Source organism: Gallinula chloropus (assembly GCF_964237585.1).
Source record: "Gallinula chloropus genome assembly, chromosome: 31".
Classification (NCBI taxonomy): Eukaryota; Metazoa; Chordata; class Aves; order Gruiformes; family Rallidae; genus Gallinula; species Gallinula chloropus.
The window spans coordinates 2689841-2710818 of record NC_140116.1 but is presented as its reverse complement, the minus strand read 5'-3'; the positions used below and the strand labels follow the sequence as shown (position 1 = coordinate 2710818).

At 62.0% G+C, this 20978-nt stretch overlaps 3 protein-coding genes across 3 annotated transcripts in view; all 3 read right to left on the bottom strand.

Moving 5' to 3' along the window:
• ESPL1 (extra spindle pole bodies like 1, separase) overlaps positions 1-4165 on the bottom strand; it is a gene marked incomplete at both ends in the record, with an annotated part of 32227 nt that extends 28062 nt beyond the window's left edge. The window contains 9 exon segments of the mRNA XM_084277211.1: positions 93-232; positions 329-473; positions 684-828; positions 991-1233; positions 1331-1524; positions 2236-2372; positions 2522-2753; positions 2875-3981; positions 4094-4165. Coding sequence (XP_084133337.1) covers positions 93-232; positions 329-473; positions 684-828; positions 991-1233; positions 1331-1524; positions 2236-2372; positions 2522-2753; positions 2875-3981; positions 4094-4165 — 2415 coding nt within the window.
• A 4371-nt stretch (positions 4166-8536) lies between these two features.
• TMDD1 (transmembrane and death domain 1) lies at positions 8537-9220 on the bottom strand (the record flags this gene model as incomplete). Its single annotated transcript, XM_084277210.1, has 1 exon — positions 8537-9220. One exon carries the CDS (start codon positions 9218-9220, stop codon positions 8537-8539), a length of 684 nt encoding a protein of 227 aa, XP_084133336.1.
• A 7714-nt stretch (positions 9221-16934) lies between these two features.
• Positions 16935-19160, bottom strand: FIGNL2 (fidgetin like 2; the record flags this gene model as incomplete). Its single annotated transcript, XM_084277287.1, has 1 exon — positions 16935-19160. One exon carries the CDS (start codon positions 19158-19160, stop codon positions 16935-16937), a length of 2226 nt encoding a protein of 741 aa, XP_084133413.1.
• Positions 19161-20978: the final 1818 nt, after the last annotated feature.

Here is a 20978-nt window from a genome sequence, read left to right as displayed (position 1 = left end):
AGCAGGAAAATCCCCACCTTAGTTACATTCCAAAGCCACCTTGGAGGGATTTCACATGCCAAGGGACACTGTTGTCCCATCAGCTATGGTACCTTGGCCATCAGCTTGTAGAGAACTGCCAGGAGGTGAAGAGAAGCTACAGTCTGCTCAGGGCTGCGCACGGCCGGGACCCTTGGCCTCACCAGGAGCTGCTTCCACAGGGCAAAGGCATCATCCAGGTGTTTGGACAGAGCTGAGGGCACAGCACTGGGATGAAACACCCAGATCCCAAACACAGAGGCTTCCCAGGTGGCTTCACCAAGAGGCAGAGCCCTGCCAGTGTCCTCACCAGTGTCTGTCACCAGGTTGAAGGAGATGCCATCGTACAGGAACCTGTCCTCCAGCATCCGGCCTTCATAATTCAGGTCGTTGGGCTCAAAGTCATCCAGGTTCTTCACTCCCTGAGCTCTGGCTCTCTGGTCCCTCTCTATGCTCTGCAGCAGGGGGAGGAGGGGGCAAAGGCACCAGTGATGCACGTTAAGAGACACCACGGGGCTCCCCAGTGGGGTCCAGGTGGGTTTTGGTGGCCTGGGTGTGGAGCTGAGTGCTTCCAGCAAGGCTGAGGAGGGCTCAGGGTGTTTCTAGATTGGGAGTTTTGGTATCCCACAGCTTCCACCCCTCCTCCTCTGTCACTCCCCACCCACCTTCTCCAGCTTGGACTCCAGGGTGCAGATGTAGAGCCAGAGCAGCGCCTGCGCCCGGATGTCAAGGAGCTGGTCCTGGTTCTGGGTGCTCCTGGGTATCAGCTCCAGCAGCTGCAAGGCTCCATGGACTGCATCCAGGGAGGAGCTGCAGGAGAACAGGGGTTAGGAACAACCTTCTGCCCCTCTAAACCCACCCAGAGCATGGATACACCCCCAGGACTTCAAACAGAGCAAACTGCCAGAGCAAGAACCCTCCAGCTCCAGCAAACTCCCCTTGAGGACCCTCAAAACGCTGGAGACCACCCACCAGTCTGTCTCCTGGGTGTAGCTGTGGTAGCACAAGACCTGGGCCAGCTCAATCAAGCAGCTGGCTCGTTCCTGCAAGCGCCCACTGGCCTCAGAGCAGATGTCCAGCAGGTCACAGAGGACATTGTAACGTTCCTGCCCCGTGTCGGCTCGGACAGACTTATAAGCCTTCAGCTCCGCAAAGAGAACGGTCACCAAGGTGTCTGTGTCCAGGTTGTGCCCCTCCAAACCATCCTTTAGGGTTCTGAGAGGGGGGAAAATAAAGGAGGTGGGTTGATCATGCAAGGAGAACCCTCATTGTTCCCCCCATGCTGGGGGCCAGGCAGCCCTTTGGGTCTCACCGTAAGCGTAAGTCCTCAGCTCCTTGTTTGGCGGCGTCTGTTTTGACTCGGACCCAGAGGGAGATGGGTTCCACCAGCAGCTCCCCAATTCGGCTCCCCAGTGCCCCCAACCACTGCACCACCACCCCCAGGGCTCTGTCCAGTTGCCCCAGTTTGCGGGAGGTTTCTACCTGTAGCCTGAAGCACTTGTGTAGCTGTGGGGAGAGGGGAGAGAACCGGCCTCAGCGGCCTGGCCCACAGCAGAGGGGTGGCAGCAGGGACAGGGAGGGGATTGTCCCCTCTCTGCTCTGTCCTCATCTGTGTCCAGAGCTGAGACCCCAATACCATGTGGGGCTGGTGGAGAGGGGTCAGAGGAGGGACATGGGGGTGATTAGAGGGGCTGGAGCAGCTCCCCTACGGAGAGAGGCTGAGGGAGCTGGGCTGGGTCAGGCTGGAGAAGAGAAGGCTGTGGGGGGACCTCACTGCAGCCCCCCAGTCCCTGAAGGGACCCCAGGAACAGGAGGGGAATGGGCTTGTTAAAGGGCAGAGACTGGCAGGACAAGGGGCTGGGGTGAAGCTGGAGGAGGGAAGGGGGAGAGGAGAGATTGGGGGGAAGTTCTTTGCAGAGAGGGGCTGGAAGGGGCTGCCCAGAGAGGGTGTGGGTGCCCCATCCATCCCTGGGGGTGTCCAAGGCCAGGTTGGATAGGGCCCTGGGCAACCTTGTGTAGCTCCAGGCCTGGAGGTTGGTGGCCCTGCCTGTGGCAGGGGGGTTGGAGCTCTGGGATCCTTGGGGATTCAACCCAGACCAGGCTGGGATTCTACGATTCCCCAAGCAGGGAATTAGGAGGAAAAACCAGTCCCATCCTCTCCTCTCCAGGCATGAGGATGGTCAGGTTCACCCCTGTTTTGGCCAGGGAGGCACTTACCCTCTCTGGGGGTATCTCTGGACACATGTAGGCTCCTGTGGCCTGCAGCCTCTGGCAGAGGGACTCACAGACAGAGCTGGCCTGCTGGTGAAGGTTCTGGTTGTAGAAGATGTAAGCCAGCTTGAAAGTGCACGACACTGCAGCAAGCAAAACCCCAAAAATTAAGGGTGTGACAGAGAATAAACCCCTTCTGAACCACCTCTTGTCCCTCAGCCAGCCAGGGACTGTCACCTCTCAGCCCCAGGGACAAGGAGCTGGGTTTGGTCCCACCCTCTGTGGGACTGACCGGTGATGTCGAGGTACTTGGCTCGCTCGCTTTCTGGAAGCCCTTCCAAGGCCTCCAGCATCCACTCCACACTCCTCCTGCAGGCAGCTGCCAGCTGCTCCAGGCCTGGCCAGCCTTCTGCTGGGATCTGGGAGCACTGGAAGGCGTCGTAGGTGACGCTGGTGAAGAGCTGGAGGTTGCGGTAGAGCAGATGCTTCACCATGAGCTGCTGCTTGACCCCCTCAGGAGGAACCTGGGGAGGGAAGGAGAAGAGTAGGGTTTTTAGGGGGGGTTGGGGAGAGCAAGGAGAGAGAGTGTTGACCCCTGAAGTGGGGTTCTGAACCCTCCAGAAGGCTCGACAGCCCCAGCCTCACCCTGTCCAGCAGCCGTCGGAGGAGGCGGCAGTGCCCCTGGGTGAAGGCGCAGAGGCTGAGGGTGTCATCCCTCCCAAAATGCTGCTGCTCGCTCCTCTTCACACACTCCCCAAGGGAGAAGAGGACAAACTGACAGGTCTCAGCCAGCACCCTGAGCAAGGGCTCCAACACTTCACCCTCCACCCCTCCGAGAGCCGCCGCAGCCTGGGCTAAGGGCGGCCCCCCTTTGCCAGAGCTCTTGGCCAGCGCCCGGCTCAGCTGAACCCCAGATTCCAGGAGGGACAGGGGGTCACCAAAAGATTTTGCAGAGGTGCTGGTAGCCCCTAAGAAGCTCTTTGCATCCTTTATGGCCTCCTCAGCCTTCCTGTGGAGGCCAGCCTTGCAGAGGTGCCGGCACTGCTCCAAGGTGAGCTCGAAGAAGCAAAGGGATCGCTGGAAGGAAGGGGGATCTGCCTTCTCCTCTCTCAGAGGGGTGAGCAAACAGTCCTTGATCTGCTGGCTGAGGAAAGCAGAGGGTTGGGTCTGCTGGGCTTCATACAAAGCAGCAGCAGCAGCAGCTTGCTGAGCTGTTTGGGAGGTGAAGAAGGGGGGCTGCAGAGGCCCCAAGGTGGCTCCATCCTCCTCCAGCAGCAGGAGGAAGCGAAGGGCTCGTAGGCGGACAGAGAGAACGGCTCTACCCTCCTCCTGAGGCCGGTCAGGCTCAGCCAAAGCATCTGCCACCTTCCAGAGCACACCAAAGCTGCTGTAGGAGATGGCTGTGAAGTCCTTCCAGGGAGCCTGGCCAGGGTGGTAGGCCAGGAGCCTGGCACGGAGGAGATCAGCCACCTTCCAGCAGGCAGAGCCGCTCCCCCGGCGCGCCGCGTTCCTCAGCAGGTGGTAGAGGATCTTCTCCAGGTAGAAAGGAAGGGGTTGTGGCACAGCACTGAGGTAACCCTGGCAAGCTGCCTCTGCCACAGCTGCCAGGCCTGCAGCGTGTGTGGCAGAGCAGCCTGGCTCTGCCATCTGCTCCACGCAGAGCCGAAGGACCCGGTCACAAGCTTGGCCCTTGCGCAGCCGGGAGGGTTGGGTGGTGGCAGAGGCATCGCCCAGCCCATGGGAGAGACATTCCTGAGGGAGGGAAAGGAGGGAGACAGAACTAAGCACCCAGCTGAGGGGTTTTCTCCACCCCATCAAGTCAGGGTGGCACCAGGAGAGCCCCTTCCCCAATCCCCCAGCTCACCCAGAGCTCAGCCAGCCGCCCGTCTGCGCCCGCCGGCCCCGCGCTCGGATCAGCTCCTTTCTGGTGCTTCATACGTCACGTGGGGCTGGGGAGGGGAGGGAAAGGGGGGGACACTCAGAGGACCAGCCCCCCCTTTCCCCCCTCCCCAAATGCTGACAGGTTCCCAGATCCACTCCCCAGACACCCAGACCCCCCCCTCCCCCCCATCATTCTCCAGCTCCCTGGGAGCCCACAGCCCCACTGCCCAGTCCTCCCAGCACCCTCTGCCCCACTCCCCACTGGGCTCCTATATTGCCCCCACCCCCACAGACACCCATATCCCCCCCCCAACCCCACTCTCTGCCCCCATAAGGCCCCTATATGCCCCCCAACCCTGCTCCCAAACCTCATAGGGCCCCCATATACCCCCAAGTCTCACTCCCAGCCCCCACAGGGCCCCTATATTCCCCCAGCCGCACTCCCAGCCCCATAAGGCCCCTATATCCCCCCCAACCCTGCTCCCAAACTTCATAGGGCCCCCATATCCCACCCCAGCCGCACTCCCAGCCCCCACAGGGCCCCTATATCCCCCCCCAACCCTGCTCCCAAACCTCATAGGGCTCCCATATCTGACCCAGCCCCACTCCCAGCCCCCACAGAGGCCCTATATCCCCCAGTCCCACTCCCTGCCCCTATAAGGCCCCCATATCCCCTCCCCAGCCCCACTTCCAGCCCCCAATCTCCCCCACACCCACTCATCACCCCCATAGGGCCCCTATATTCCCCCAACCCCACTCCCCGCCCCTATAAGGCCCCTATATCCCCCCCAACCCCACTCCCAAACCTCATAGGGCCCCCATATACCCCCAAGTGTCACTCCCAGCCCCCACAGGGCCCCTATATCCCCAAGTCCCACTCCCTGCCCCTATAAGGCCCCCATATCCCCTCCCCAGTCCCACTCCCCAACCCACAGGGCCCCCATATCCCACCCCAGCTGCACTCCCAGCCCCCACAGGGCCCCTATATCCCCCAGTCCCACTCCCCGCCCCCACAGGGCCCCTATATCCCCCAGTCCCACTCCCCGCCTCCACAGGGCCCCTATAGCCCCCCCAACCCTGCTCCCAAACCTCACAGGGCTCCCATATCTAACCCAGCCCCACTCCCAGCCCCCACAGAGGCCCTATATCCCCCAGTCCCACTCCCTGCCCCTAGAAGGCCCCCATATCCCCTCCCCAGCCCCACTTCCAGCCCCCAATCTGCCCCACTCCCAGCCCCACTCCCCAGCCCTAAAAGGCCTCTATATCCCCCCCCAGCCCCCATAAGGCCCCTTTATCCCCCCCCAGCGCCCCTATATGGCCTCACAAGGCCCCTATATGCCCCCTCCAGCCCCACAGGGCCCCTATATCCCCCGCAGCCACACTCCCCAGCCCTATTAGGCCTCTATGTCCCCCTCCAGCCCCCATAAGGCCCCTTGATCCCCCCCAGTGCCCCTGTATGGCCTCACAAGACCCCTATATGCCCCCTCCCAGCCCCACAGGGCCCCTATATCCCCCCCAGACACACTCTCTTCCCCTATAAGGCCCCTATATTCCCACTCCCCGCCCCAGAAGGCCTCTATGTCCCCCCCCAGCCCCCATAAGGCCCCTTTATCTCCCCTCAGCACCCCTATATGGCCTCACAAGGCCCCTATATGCCCCCTCCCAGCCCCACAGGGCCCCTATATCCCCCCCAGACACACTCACAGCCCCTATATTCCCACTTCCCGCCCCTATAAGGCCTCTATGTCCCCCCCCAGCCCCCATAAGGCCCCTTTATCCCCCCCAGCGCCCTTATATGGCCTCACAAGGCCCCTATACGCCCCCTCCCAGCCCCATAGGGCCCCTATATCCCCCCCCAGCCCCACTCCCAGCCCCCATAAAGCCCCTTTATCCCCCCAGAGCGCCCTATATCCCCCCACAGGGCCCCTATATCCCCCCCGGTTCCCCCGTCCCGCTCCCGCCGCCTCACCGCCGCCTCACTACCGGCCCCGCCGCGCGCCCGGTTCAAATCCCCTCCGCAGCCAATCAGCGCTCAGCTCCGCCGGGGAATCCCGCGCGGGGCAGGCTGGGAGTTGTAGTCCCTGGGACATCCACCGGCCCGCTGCGCGCATGCGCGTTGGCTGCAGCGGTGCGGGGAGCCCCTGGGGTTGGGGGGGGGGGCAGCTGCGGGGGGATGGGGGGGGGGATCTAGTGCACAAGGACCCCCGTGGGGTGGAGGGGTGGGTGCTCTGGGACTGGCAGGGCTGGGGAGAGGCGGGGGGTGGTTGTATGAGACCCCTAATGCGATGGGGATGGGTGTGCACCCTCCCCACCCCCCCCCCCCCCCCCGCATCCCCCCCACCCCGCACCCCCCACCCAGCAACGAGTTATTTCCCTTGGCCTTGGGAGCCAAACAGCCACCGGCTGATAGCACCAGGGTGTTTTGGTTGCTCCCAAGCAGCCCCAAGGTCACTCCCTGGGTCCCACGGTGTGTGGAGAAACCCCCCCCCTCCTACACCCATCCCCCCCTACACCCACCCCCACCCTCCCCTCGTGCAATGGGTGCAGGTGGGGGGGGGTGCCCGGTGCTCCGGAGCCTTGTGGTGTTGTGGAATTTGTGGTGTCTTCAAAGCCTGGTCCAGCAGCTCCTCCTCCAGCAGCATCCTGAGGCCCCCACTTGAGCCCAGAGGTGATAAAACCACCACCAGGAGCACTGAAATTCCCCAAATTCAGCGGAATGGGGAGCAGAAGGGGGACAGGAATGGGGGTGACACCCTCACAAGGAAGCCAAAAAGTCACCAGCTGCAGGCAAGGGATGTCCTCACAGCCCCTCACACCCCCGTCAAGCCTGAGCTGGAAGGTTTCCAGGGTGCAGGGACCTGCCCCTGGGGTGGGGGTGGTAGGGCTCCCCTGTAACAGGCGTGGGGTGGGGTGGGACCCCTGTGCCAAAGGGGGGGGGTTGGTTCCACCTGGAGAAGAGAAAGTTCCAGAGGGACCATATGGGACCTTCCAGTCCCTGAGAGGTGCTGGGAAGAGCTGTTCCTGAGGGGATGGAGTGATGGGGTGAGGGGTGATGGGGCCACCCCACCCCAACTCACCTACCCCCCCACCCACCAACCAACCCCCCCAAACCCACCAGCTCCACTCAGCAGCCTAATCATTAACCTCCCTCCCAGCAGTAATTAACCTCCCAGCACTAATGAACCCCAGGTGCTGCCTTAGGGCCATAACACAGCAGAGTTTGTCCCCTCCCTGCTGTGGGGGGACCCCCCAGGGCATGGGGAAGACCCCAAACTGGGGTACAGGAGGCCAAGGGGGTCTCTGTCCCCACCTTTAGGCCCTCCAGCACCCAGTAACAACCAGGGCCATCCCCAGCAGCTGGGGATGATGGGGATGGCTGGGGGACACCCCCAGTAGGCAGCAAGCCAGGGATGGGACCCTCCCCACCCAGGAGGACAGACGGGGTTGGGCTCTGGGTGTCAACCACTCAATGGTGTTCCCCAGGGCTGGGTGTTGGGTCCTGAGAGCTGGGAGGAGTGGGTGACACACAGGACACTCCTCTGCCACTCAGAGAGACCTGGCCAGGCTGGAGAGCTGGGCAGGGAGACACCAGCTGAGGTTCAACAACAGCAAGTGGAGAGTCTGGCCCCTGGGAAGGAAGAACTGCTGGAATCAGGACAGGCTGGGGGGAGCTGCTGGGGAGGAGCTCTGAGGAGAAGGACCTGGGGGTGCTGGTGGGTGACAGGGTGGCCACGAGCCAGCAGTGTGCCCTGGGGCTGAGAGAGACAAGGGGATCCTGGGGGCATCAGGAGGAGTGTGGGCAGCAGGTGACAGGAGGGGATCCTCCCCCTCTGCTCTGCCCTACTCAGGCCCCACTGGAGTGTTGTGTCCAGGTCTGGGCTCCCTGGGATCAAAGGGACAGGGATCTCCTGGAGAGAGGCCAGAGGAGGGACAGGGAGATGCTGAAGGGGCTGGAGCATCTCCCCTGGGAGGAAAGGCTGAGGGAGCTGGGGCTGTTCAGCCTGGGGAGGAGAAGACTTCAGGGGGGACCTTATTAATCTGAAGGATGGGATGCAGGGAGACTCAGCCAGCCCCTTTGCAGTGTCTGTGGGGACAGGACAAGGGGTGATGGGCTCAAGCTGGAGCACAGGGAGTTCCCCACCAACATGGGGAAGAACTTTTCCCCAGTGAGGGTGAGGGAGCCCTGGGACAGGCTGCCCAGGGGATGTGGAGTCTCCATCTCTGGGGATATTCCAGCCCCATCTGGACACCAACCTGTCCTGGGGAGCTGCTTTGGCAGGGGGGTTGGACCCCATGATCTCTGGAGGTCCCTTCCAACCCCTACAGTTCTCTGATTCTATGACTGGCAAAACAAATGGGCTTTATTGGGCCTGGGTTGTCCTCCAGCAGCTCCAGCCAGACATTCCAATCGGGTGACACCCCAATTTCAGGCAGCATCCAGGCCAAGCATCCACTTGTAGGAGTAGACCGTGGCCACGGTGACGACGATGGAGGCGAAGAAACCACCCAGGATACCCAAAACCACAGGACCAACCCAGCCCAGGAGGCTACGGGTGTAAGGAGGGGGTGGCCGCCTCACAAAGCGCAGCTCCCCCAAGTCCTCCAGCTCCCTGAGGCCTAGGGCCCTCTTGGCTCGCGCGCCGCCATGCTGCCCGCCCTCCAGCAGCAGGGAGGAGGTGAGGTGCTGCACGGTGCGGCCGTACTCCTCCACGTTCCTACGTAGCTCCAGGCTCCTGTCCTGGTTGAGGTTCTTCCCCAGCTCCCGGGCGATATCGGGCCGGCCTATCTTCCGGAGGCCCCTCACTAACCGGTCCCACGTCGTCACCTTCCCCGCCGTCGCCAGCCAATGGCGTAAGGCCGCTGAGCATCCCGCGGGGCTGCGGCGGTGGCGGATGGGGTTGTTGTGCTCTGAGAGCTGTTGGAGCTCCAGTTCCCACTCTTCCAGGTCTCCGGGTCGCCCCGTGAGCTGGCGCCGGAGCTGGCGGCACTCGGATGGGGACAGCAGCTCGGCGATGCGGCTCATGGTGTGAGGGCCCACGTTGTCCGCCACTGAGTCGTTGCACCGGGCACCCATCACCAGTAAGAGCAGGATGAGTCCCAGTGGTACCATCATGGCTCTCAGGACCGCTCAGCACCCCTCTCTACAGCTCTCTGGGTGGCCTAGGAACGCTGGCTGCCTCTCTGACCTCACAAGGCAGCGTGTCCCAGGGCTGGGTCCCTGATTGGCAGCATCTCCCCCCCACCTCCACCCCAGCCCACTGAGCATCTCCCAACCCCAGCAGCTGCTGGAGGTGCCAGTACCCAACAGCCTCATCCTGCCCTGAGGATGTTTTAGGGCAGCCCCTTTTTTGGGGGTGGGATGCTGTGGTGCCACCGCCCAGCCCCGTGTCCCTGGGAGGGAGGGAAGGGGCCTGGGGTGGCTCCTTTGGGAAGGGCAACGAGGCAAAGAGGGGAACTGAGAAACCCCAAAGCTGCTGAGGAACCTCCTGCTGTGACCAAGGGCAGGTTGGCTGGGGCCCTGGGCAACCTTGTGTAGCTCCAGGCCTGGAGGTTGGTGTCCCTGCCTGTGGCAGGGGGGTTGGAGCTCTGGGACCCTTGGGGATCCAACCCAGACCGGGCTGGGATTCTGTGATTGGGATGGGGATGGGACTGGGATGGGGATGGGGATGGAGATGGGGATGGGGATGGGGATGGGGATGGGGATGGGGATGGGGATGGAGATGGGGATGGAGATGGAGATGGGGATGGGGATGGGGATGGAGATGGGGATGGAGTTGGAGATGGGGATGGAGATGGGGGTAGCTGCCCAGAGAGGGGGTGGGTGCCCCATCCATCCCTGGGGGTGTCCAAGGCCAGGTTGGCTGGGGCCCTGGGCAACCTTGTGTAGCTCCAGGCCTGGAGGTTGGTGGCCCTGCCTGTGGCAGGGGGGTTGGAGCTCTGTGACCCTTGGGGATCCAACCCAGACCAGGCTGGGATTCTATGACCCCCTCGTCATGCTGAGGGGGTTTGGGGTGAGGGTGGGGCCTTCCCTCAGCCCCCTGTCCCCATTCCACGTGGTTTTTCTGGGTGTTTCTACCTTGATGAGCATTAAACTGGCATCAGACAGGCTCAGAGCTGCCCAGTTTGACTCCTAAATCCCACCCCCCTCTTGTTGCTGTTGCTCCTGGAAGGCTCCTCCTCATCCTCACCAGAAGATCTGGGAGTATCACTGGGATGAGCTGGGATGGCACCACTCCCCTGCACCAGGAGGGTCTGCAAAGGAGCTGGGACCCTTCCCCAGGGTCACTGTGTCCCTTTCCATTTGGGGAGGGGTCCCCCATGCCCCCCATGAGCCTCTCCAGCAGTGCCCCCTCCTCATGGGACCTCAGCACCTGCTGCTCCCCAGGAGCCCCCCCACCAGGTGCCTTTGGTCCAAGGAGGGGAGGGGTCCACCAGGACACCCACCCATCGACCCTAAAGAGGGAAGGGGCTCACCCTGGCCCCCACCCATGATCCCTAAAGAGGGGAAGGGCTCACCCAGACCCCCACCCATCACCCCTGAAGAGGGGAGAAGCACGCCCACCCCCCCACCCATCACCCCTAAAGAGGGGAAGGGCTCACCCAGACCCCCCACCCATCACCCCTGAAGGGGGGAAAAGCACATCCACCCCCCCACCCATCACCCCTGAAGAGGGGAAAAGCACACCCACCCCCCCACCCATCACCCCTAAAGAGGGGAAGGGCTCACCCAGACCCCCACCCATCGCCCCTGAAGAGGGGAAGGGCTCACCCAGACCCCCACCCATCACCCCCAAAGAGGGAAAAGGTGCACCAGGACCCTCACCCATCGCCCCTGAAGAGGGGAGAAGCACGCCCACCCCCCCACCCATCACCCATCACAAGGGGAGGGGTCCACCAGCACCCTCACCCATCACCCCTAAAGAATAGAGGGGCTCACCCAGCCCCCCACCCATCACCCCCAAAGAGGGGAGAGGTGCACCAGGACCCCCATCCATCATCCCCAAAGAGGAGAGAGGTGCACCAGGACCCCCACCCATCACCCCTAAGGAGGGGAAGGGCTCACCCAGACCCCCACCCATCACCCCTGAAGAGGGGAAGGGCTCACCCAGACCCCCACCCATCACCCCCAAAGAGGGGAGAGATGGACCAGGACCTCCACCCATCACCCCCAAAGAGGGGAGAGGTGCACCAGGACCCCCACCCATCACCCCTGAAGAGGGGAGAAGCACGCCCAGACCCCCACCCATCACCCCTAAAGAGGGGAAGGGCTCACCCAGTCCCCCACCCATCACCCCTGAAGAGGGGAGAGGTGCACCAGGACCCCCACCCATCACCCCAAAAGAGGAGAAAGGTGCACCAGGACCCCCATCCATCACCCCTAAAGAGGGGAAGGGCTCACTCAGACCCCCACCCATCACCCCTGAAGAGGGGAGAAGCACGCCCACCCCCCCACCCATCACCCATCACAAGGGCAGGGGTTCACCAGCACCCTCACCCATCACCCCAAAAGAAGGGAGGGGCTCACCCAGCCCCCCATCCATCACCCCTGAAGAGGGGAGAGGTGCACCAGGACCCCCACGCATCACCCCAAAAGAGGAGAAAGGTGCACCAGGACCCCCACCCATTGTCCCTAAAGAGGGGAGAGGTGCACCAGGACCCCCACCCATCACCCCTAAAGAGGGCTCACCCAGACCCCCACCCATCACCCCTAAAGAGGGGAGGAGCACGCCCACCCCCCCACCCATCACCCCTAAAGAGGGGAAGGGCTCACCCAGACCCCCACCCATCGCCCCTGAAGAGGGGAAGGGCTCACCCAGACCCCCACCCATCACCCCCAAAGAGGGAAAAGGTGCACCAGGACCCTCACCCATCGCCCCTGAAGAGGGGAGAAGCACGCCCACCCCCCCACCCATCACCCATCACAAGGGGAGGGGTCCACCAGCACCCTCACCCATCACCCCTAAAGAATAGAGGGGCTCACCCAGCCCCCCACCCATCACCCCCAAAGAGGGGAGAGGTGCACCAGGACCCCCATCCATCATCCCCAAAGAGGAGAGAGGTGCACCAGGACCCCCACCCATCACCCCTAAGGAGGGGAAGGGCTCACCCAGACCCCCACCCATCACCCCTGAAGAGGGGAAGGGCTCACCCAGACCCCCACCCATCACCCCCAAAGAGGGGAGAGATGGACCAGGACCTCCACCCATCACCCCCAAAGAGGGGAGAGGTGCACCAGGACCCCCACCCATCACCCCTGAAGAGGGGAGAAGCACGCCCAGACCCCCACCCATCACCCCTAAAGAGGGGAAGGGCTCACCCAGTCCCCCACCCATCACCCCTGAAGAGGGGAGAGGTGCACCAGGACCCCCACCCATCACCCCAAAAGAGGAGAAAGGTGCACCAGGACCCCCATCCATCACCCCTAAAGAGGGGAAGGGCTCACTCAGACCCCCACCCATCACCCCTGAAGAGGGGAGAAGCACGCCCACCCCCCCACCCATCACCCATCACAAGGGCAGGGGTTCACCAGCACCCTCACCCATCACCCCAAAAGAAGGGAGGGGCTCACCCAGCCCCCCATCCATCACCCCTGAAGAGGGGAGAGGTGCACCAGGACCCCCACGCATCACCCCAAAAGAGGAGAAAGGTGCACCAGGACCCCCACCCATTGTCCCTAAAGAGGGGAGAGGTGCACCAGGACCCCCACCCATCACCCCTAAAGAGGGCTCACCCAGACCCCCACCCATCACCCCAAAAGAGGGGAGGAGCACGCCCACCCCCCCACCCATCACCCCTAAAGAGGGGAAGGGCTCACCCAGCCCCCCACCCATCACCCCCAAAGAGGGGAAAGATGGACCAGGACCCCCACCCATCACCCCAAAAGAGGGGAGGAGCACACCCAGACCCCTACTCATCACCCATCACCAGGGGAGGGGCTCACCCAGACCCCCACCCATCACCCCAAAAGAGGGGAGGGCTTCACCCACCCCCCTACCCATCACCCCTAAAGAAGGAATAACCTCACCCCCCACCCCATTCCCCCCCCTTCCCCTTGACTTCACCACCCCAACCCCTTCAATCCCCAATCCCCCACCCACACCCACCCCCTCCAACCACCCCCCATCCCCTTAGGAGCCAAAACCCCAAACTGAAGGGTGCAGGGGGGGGGGTGTGTGGGGTGAGAAGACAGCAAGGGGGGGGTTCATGTAATCTCTTTAATACTGTGTTAATAGTTTTCTTCTTAAAATACAGCATTTACTTGAGGTAGAACATCCCAGCTCCGGAGCCCCTTTCTGGGCATCCCTAAGACATGAATTAAATACTCCCCGTGTACAACAAGTTGCAAACAATGAGGTAGAAACGGTTACAGAGCACGGCCCAAGCCTGAACTGTTAATTAGAATTAGAATTAAAGGTCTTCTGGAGCCCAGGATCCAGTTTAAGGGGGGGTGTTAGAAGAGAGGGGGGGGGGATAATGCCCTTTGCAGTTGGAAATGCCCAAATGAACCCCCCAATCTCCACCCCACCCCCTCCCCCAGCCTTGGGGAAACATCCTGGAGCTGTTGGAGACCTGTGGGGAGAGGAGGGGGGTGGGGAAAAAGTGGGGAGACCCCCCCCCACCCATCCACCCCCTCATCATCCATCTATCCATCCCTAAGGAGAGGTGGGTCCCCCTCTCTCTGCGTGCGCAGACCCTGAGGTGATGGGGAGGGGGGGCTGCTCTGTGGCTGGAGCAGCTGCCTCCCCCAGCTACAATTCGAACAAAAGCCATTCAAATAATAATAATATTAATTAAAAATAAGCCCCCCCCACCCTAATTAGTGGTTGGGGAGGGGGTTAATTAGGGAAATTAAAAAAAAACCCAACCCAACCCTCCCAGGGATGAGAAATTGGGGGGTGTGGGGGGGTGTCAGGGGGATGTGTGGTGGGATCATGATGGGGAAGAGGGGGGCACACAGGGGGTCCCAATGCTCAGCCCTGCCAGGGTTTTAATTTGGGGGGGGGGGGGGGGGAATGTGGTTTCCCCCCCCAGTTGTGCAGCCTCTGCTGGGGCTTCGTGGTGCTGAGAAGTGGTGATGGGGGCAGGAAGGCAGAACCACCCCCCTGAGTGTGGGTGGCAAGGGGAGGGATTGCTGGTGGCACCACTGGTGGCACCACTGGTGGCACCACTGGTGGCATCACTGACATCATCACTGGTGGCACCACTGGTGGCATCACTGGTGGCATCACTGGCACCACTGGTGGCATCACTGGTGGCACCACTGACATCATCACTGGTGGCATCACTGGTGGCACCACTGGTGGCACCACTGGTGGCATCACTGACATCATCACTGGTGGCATCACTGGCACCATTGGTGGCATCACTGGTGGCACCACTGACATCATCACTGGTGGCACCACTGGTGGCACCACTGGCATCATCACTGGTGGCATCAGTGGTGGCACCACAGGTGGCATCACTGGTGGCATCACTGGCACCACTGGTGGCATCACTGGTGGCACCACTGACATCATCACTGGTGGCACCACTGGTGGCACCACAGGTGGCATCACTGGTGGCATCACTGGCACCACTGGTGGCATCACTGGTGGCATCACTGACATCATCACTGGTGGCACCACTGGTGGCACCACTGGTGGCATCACTGACATCATCACTGGTGGCATCACTGGCAGCGGCACCACTGGCATCACTGGTGGCATCACCAGCGTTGTCACCGACAGCATCACCAGTGTCATCACTGGTGCCATCACTGGTGCCATCACTGGCATTGTCACTGGTATCATCACTGACGGTGTCACCGGTGTGTCACCAGTGCCACCACCAGCGTCCTCACTGGTGTCATCATTGGCATTGTCACCAACATCATCACTGGCAGCGTCACTGGTGGCATCACTGGTGGCGTCACCAGTGGCGTCACCGGCAGTGTCACTGACGGTGTCACCAGCGGCATCACCGGCAGCGTCACCGACAGCGTCACCGACGGTGTCACCAGCAATGTCACCGGCATCATCACCAGTGTCATCACTGGTGGCATCACTCGGGTCATCATTGGCATTGTCACCGGCATCATCACTGGCATCATCACCAGTGGCATCACTGGTGGTGTCACTGGTGGCATCACTGGTGCCATCACCAGCATCATCACCAGAGTCATCACCAGTATTGTCACCGGTGTCATCACTGGTGGCGTCACCAGCAGCGTCACCAGCAGTGTCATCAGTGCCATCACTGGCATCATCACTGGTGGCATCACTGTGGTGTCACTGGCATCACCACTGGTGGCATCACCAGCAGCATCACCAGAGTCATCACCAGTATTGTCACTGGTGTCATCACTGGTGCCATCACCGGTGGCGTCACCAGCAGCATCACTGGTGGTGTCACCGGCAGTGTCATCAGTGCCATCACGGGCATCACCACTGGTGGCATCACCAGCAGCATCACCGGTGGCATCACAAGTGGCGTCACCAGCATGATCATTGGCACCATCACCAGCCATGTCACCGGTGGTGTCACCAGTGGCATCACTGGTGGCATCACTGGTGGCATCACTGGCATCTTCACCCACATCCTCCCCAGCGGCGTCACCGGTGGCATCACCAACATCATCACCAGCATCACCCCAGCAGCCGCCACCCCGGTGCAAGAAACACCCCCAGGAGGTGGGGTAACCACCCCCCACCCCCAAAACCTTCCCCAGGGACGCACGTCCAACCCCCCCCCCCTCCCCTTCCCACACCCCTGCACCCCAGGATGCATCAGGAGATGGTCTGGAAGCTTCCAGAACCATCCCAATCCCAGAACCCATGTGGATGCTGGGGCAGGGTGGGGGGGGTTGATGATGGGTTCATTACCCCCCATACCCCCACCCCAAGGGCAGCAATTGGGGTAAAACCAGCTAATTAAAGCTACAATCCCAGCCCAGCCCCCAAAATACATTCAACTTCCAGCTTTGTACCAAACAGCTTCAAGTTTTAGGGGGTTTTGGGGCTTTTTCAAGAGTTTTCCTTTCTTCTTCCACTCCTTCCAGAAGGAACCACGTGAGGCAGCTTCATCCTGGCTCTGAAAACTTCCCCAAAATAACAAAAACATCCCAAAAATCCCTATTTTTTTTGCCTTTTCTGAGGTGAAAAGAGTTTTTAACAGCACATTCTGTCTCCTTTTTTTTTTTTTTTGGTGTTTTTCTTCTTTTTTGGGGTTTTTTTCCTTCGTTTCTGAGGTAAATTCTTTTCCTGAGTAGTTAAAAGGGGGGGAAAAACCCCACAAAACAACCAAAAACCAACCAAACCAACCCAAAAATCCTACATAAAACCCTCCCCAAAGTCTAAAATATTCAAGAATCTACAGCATTTAACACCAAACCCCCCCCTCCTCCCTGGTTTTGGGGGTGTTGTGTGTGTGTGTCCCTCCCCCCTCTATTCTCCTCTCCCCTCATCCCCATCCCTGCTGAGGGATGTCACAGGGATGCTTCCAGCTCTGGAGATGCCTGAGGTAATTAGGAAGTGATCATTAATTGGAGAGGTAGATGAGGGGGAAGGTTGAGTATCTGATGCTGGAACGCTGGACACCCCACCCACCCCCCAAAAATCCAGCTCCAGGTGCCTCCAGCCCCCCCCAACATCGCCGGTCCTGGGGGACAGATGGACAGGTGAATAATAAATAGGTGATCCTGAGTTCAGGGGGTGATGGCTTCCTGCTCCTTGGGAGTGATGATGCCCCAGGAGTGGCTTTTTGGGGAGAGCCAGACCCCGAGGTGGCTCCACCAAACCCTGGGAGGGGGGTGGGGGTGGGGGTGAAGGGTCCCATCCCCGGCGCCGTCAGTGCCTGGTGCCGTACATCTTATCCCACTCCAGGAACAAGTCCAGCTCCTTCTGGGAGGCAGCAGGGCGGACCTTGCAGAAGGCCTTCTCCAAGTCCTGGTAGGAGGTAGGTTGGATCTGAGCTGGTAATCCATGGAGAGGGGTGGTGGTGGTGGTGGTGGCGGCGGCGGCGGTCCCGGCGTGCTGGCAGAGCTGGACCAGCTCACTACCAGAGAAGCTCTCGGTGTGTTGCACCAAGGAAGCCATCTCCCTTTCACTGAGGCAGGAGCTCTGCTGAGCCAGGGCGTGGTGGAGGATCTGGCGCCGGGCGATGCCGTCGGGCGGGGAGATGTAGAAGCGCTTGGCGAAGCGCCGGTGAGAAGCTTCATCCATACTGCCCGGCCGGGAGGTGGTACCAATCACCACCACGTTCTGCTCTGAGGAGGTAGCCACGTTGTCCAGGTAAGAGAGGAGCTGAGATTTCAGGTTGCTCACTTGGCTACCATCCTCACCAGCCCGGGCAAGCAACAAGGACTCGGCTTCGGTGATGAGCACCACGGCGGGCTGGCGGCAGCGGGCGACGAAGAAGACGGTCTGGAGGATCTTCTCAGCTTCAGCTTTCCAGGTGGAGAGCAGGGTGGTCCCGCTGAGCTTCAGCAAAGTGGAGCCCAGCTGGGTGGAGATGCAGCGGCTCAGCAAGGTCTTGCCCGTCCCGCGGGGTCCGAACAGCAGGATGGTTCGAGGGGGTCGACTCGCCCCCGTGTAAGCGCCGGGACGGAGGATGGGCCACACCAGCTCCTCCTCGATGGCGGCCTTCACAGAGACCTGCCCAGCGATGTCTGTCCACTGCACCGGCGGCCCCCGCTCCACAATCTTGGTGTTCACCAGCTCCAACACCAAAGGGTCAACGTTCTTGGGTTGTTCCTCCACCGTCGGGCTGCCAAACACCGCTGCTTTGTTGGGGGGCAGGCGGAGAGGGAAAGGGGGTCCCGGCTCGGCCGCCCGCTCCCCGTTGGCGAGTGGGGGGCTGAACTTCTCAAAGGGTTCCGGGGGCCGGAGAGGAGCATCTCCAGTGCCGTAGGGTGGGGAGACCATACTCTTCATCGGCTGCCCGCCGTACTTGCCGGCGTGCTCCTCGGCGGTGCCGGCACCCGCCGGCCGCTTCCCGGGCTTGAAGGCCACCTGAGGGGACTCGGCGCTGCCACCGAACCCGTTGCCCCGGCACTCGCCGTTGTCCGACATGGGGTAGGGGGACTTTGGCTGCTCGTAGCTGTATTTCCTGTACCTTCCTCCCTCCTCCTCATCCTCCCCACCGGAGATGTCGAAAGCCTTCCTCTTCAGGCTGCCCACCGCCTCGGTGCCGAGGGGCGGCACGGCCAAGGGGGCTAAACCAGCACCCTGGTATCCGTAACCGGGTGGGCGGGTGGTGGGTGGTGGGGCTGGGATGGGGGTGGGCGCCGCGATGCCGGAGGGCAGGTAGGAGGCTGAGGGATGAGGGGGGTGGATGGTGCCGTAGCCCGGCTGTGGCGGGTAGCTGCCGGCGGCGTAGTTGTACATGGGGCCGGAGGAGCCGTAGCCCGGCACCAGGGTGGGTGCTGGGTGTGGGGGCTGCAGCAACCCTGAGCCATGGAGGGCTGGGGGGTGTGGAGGGGGCAGCGCTGCCGCCGGCTGGGTGCAGTAACCGGAGGGTAAGTAGGTGCCACCGTAGCCTGAGGGATACTCCTGAGACGACCCCAGCCCACCGGCGCCGGCGGCAGCCCCTCCGCAGGAGTTCCCGGGGTACATGGGGTCAGCGAGGTTGGCGCCCACCACGGGTGAGCCCCCCAAGCCGATGGCCCCACCGCTGGCAGGGACGGCGGGCGGCACCACCGCCTTGGCGCCGGGGAGGCCATCGTGGATGGGGGTCAGGGGGTAGGCGCCCTCGGAGCCGTGGGCCACGGGCCAGGGCTCCCCGTCCCCTTTCTGCCCGTTAACCGGCCCGAAGGCTCCGTCCCCATAACCCCCCAGCGCCGGGCGCTCGTAGGGCGCATCCAGCACCCCCGAGTACTTCTCGGCGTACCTCTTGAGGAGGTTGGAGGCGGTGAGGGCCGAGATGTCGTCGTTGGCCCAGGCGTAGTTGAAGCGCTGGCGGGCGCTGGGGTAGAGGTCGGACTTGTGGGCTGGTGAGGAGGTGGTGGAGGAGACGTCGAGGTGCTGCTCCGGCCACTGGTTCAGGGACTGGGCATGCTCTGGTGACCAGTGCATCTTCGACAGACCTGGGGGGAGGGGACACGCAGGGCAAAGTGGGGTGAGAGCGGGGAAGGAGGGATGGGTGCTGCTTCTCCTCACTCAGCATCCCCAAGGGTCCTCGCTGGCCACGACAGCGCCGCGGGTCTCAGCGACCCACTTTCCCCTTTGCCAGCCCCAGAGGAGCCTGGAGTGCTGCAGAGAGCCCGGCCAGCCCAACTGCCACCAGCGTGTCACCCAGCAGGGACCAAGCCACCGCGAGCTGGGGGATGCAACCGGCACCGGGCATCAGCTGTGCAGCCCAAGGAGAACTCCACTGTCGTTCACCATCAGCATCCCTCCAGCATCCCCATCACCCCACGGCTCCACATCACAACCTCATCCCTGCGTCACATCCCCATCACCCCACAGCTCCATGTCACATCCCCATCCCCATGTCACATCCCCATCACCCCACAGCTCCACATCACATCCCCAACCCCATGTCACATCCGCATCACCCCATGGCTCTGTGTCACATCCCCATCACCCCACAGCTCCATGTCACATCCCCATCACCCCACGGCTCCACATCACATCCCCAACCCCACGTCACATCCCCATCACCCCACAGCTCCATGTCACATCCCCATCACCCCACAGCTCTGTCACATCCCCATCACCCCACGGCTCCACGTCACATCCCCATCCCCATGTCAAATCCCCATCACCCCACAGCTCCATGTCACATCCCCATCCCTGCATCACATCCCCATCACCCTACAGCTCCGTGTCACATCCCCATCACCCCATGGCTCCATGACACATCCCCATCACCCCACAGCCCTACATCATGTCCCCATCACCCCACGGCTCCATGTCACGTCCCCATCACCCCACAGCCCTATGTCACATCCCCATCACCCCACAGCTTGGGGGGGTGCCTGGGGAAGGGGTTTGATGGGATGGAGAGGGGCTGGGGGATGCTTGGGGAAGGGGTTTGCTGGGATAGAGAGAAGAGGGGCCAGGGGATGTTTGGGGAAGGGGTTTGCTGGGATGCTTGGGGAAGGGGTTTGCTGGGATGGAGAGAAGAGGGGCCAGGGGATGTTTGGGGAAGTGGTTTTCTGGGATGGAGAGGGGCTGGGGGATGCTTGGGGAAGGGGGTTGCTGGGATGGAGAGAAGAGGGGCCAGGGGATGTTTGGGGAAGGGGTTTGCTGGGATGGAGAGGGGCTGGGGGATGCTTGGGGAAGGGGTTTGCTGGGATGTTTGGGGAAGGGGTTTGCTGGGATGGAGAGGGGTTGGGGGATGCTCAGGGAAGGGGTTTGCTCATCACCCCTGCCACCAAAGCAAACCCAAAGGAAGGGGCAGTGACCCCCCCTCCATCCCACCCCCTTTTGGGAGAAGAAAAGCCAAAAAAACCCCACTCCCCAAACCCCCCCCCCCCCAAAACCCAAGAAAACTCAGTCGCCTGGCAAACCAAGGGGAGGGGGAGGGCTGGGCAGGCAGAAGTTGTCAGGGTTGGGGGGTAGGGGAGGGGTGGGGGAATTTGAGATGGGACCTGAATGGGGCGGTGGAGCGGGACAGATGTTTCAATGGTCCCCTTGGCAGTGTGAGAAAATTACTGTCCAGTGACCAAATGGCCGGGCTGGTTCCCACCCTCGCTGCTGCCCATTATCCCCCAGTGCAAGACAAAGGCAGGCAGGGGGGGGCTGGGCTGGGGAGAATCCTATTGTTCCCTCCTGCCCTAATTATGGAAATCTTGTTAATCTATTCAGCAGCGGCTCTGAACCGGCCTTTTGTTCGGGGAGCGCCCGCCGAGGGTGTCCAACGGCTCCGGCGTTGGGGATGGGGTGCGC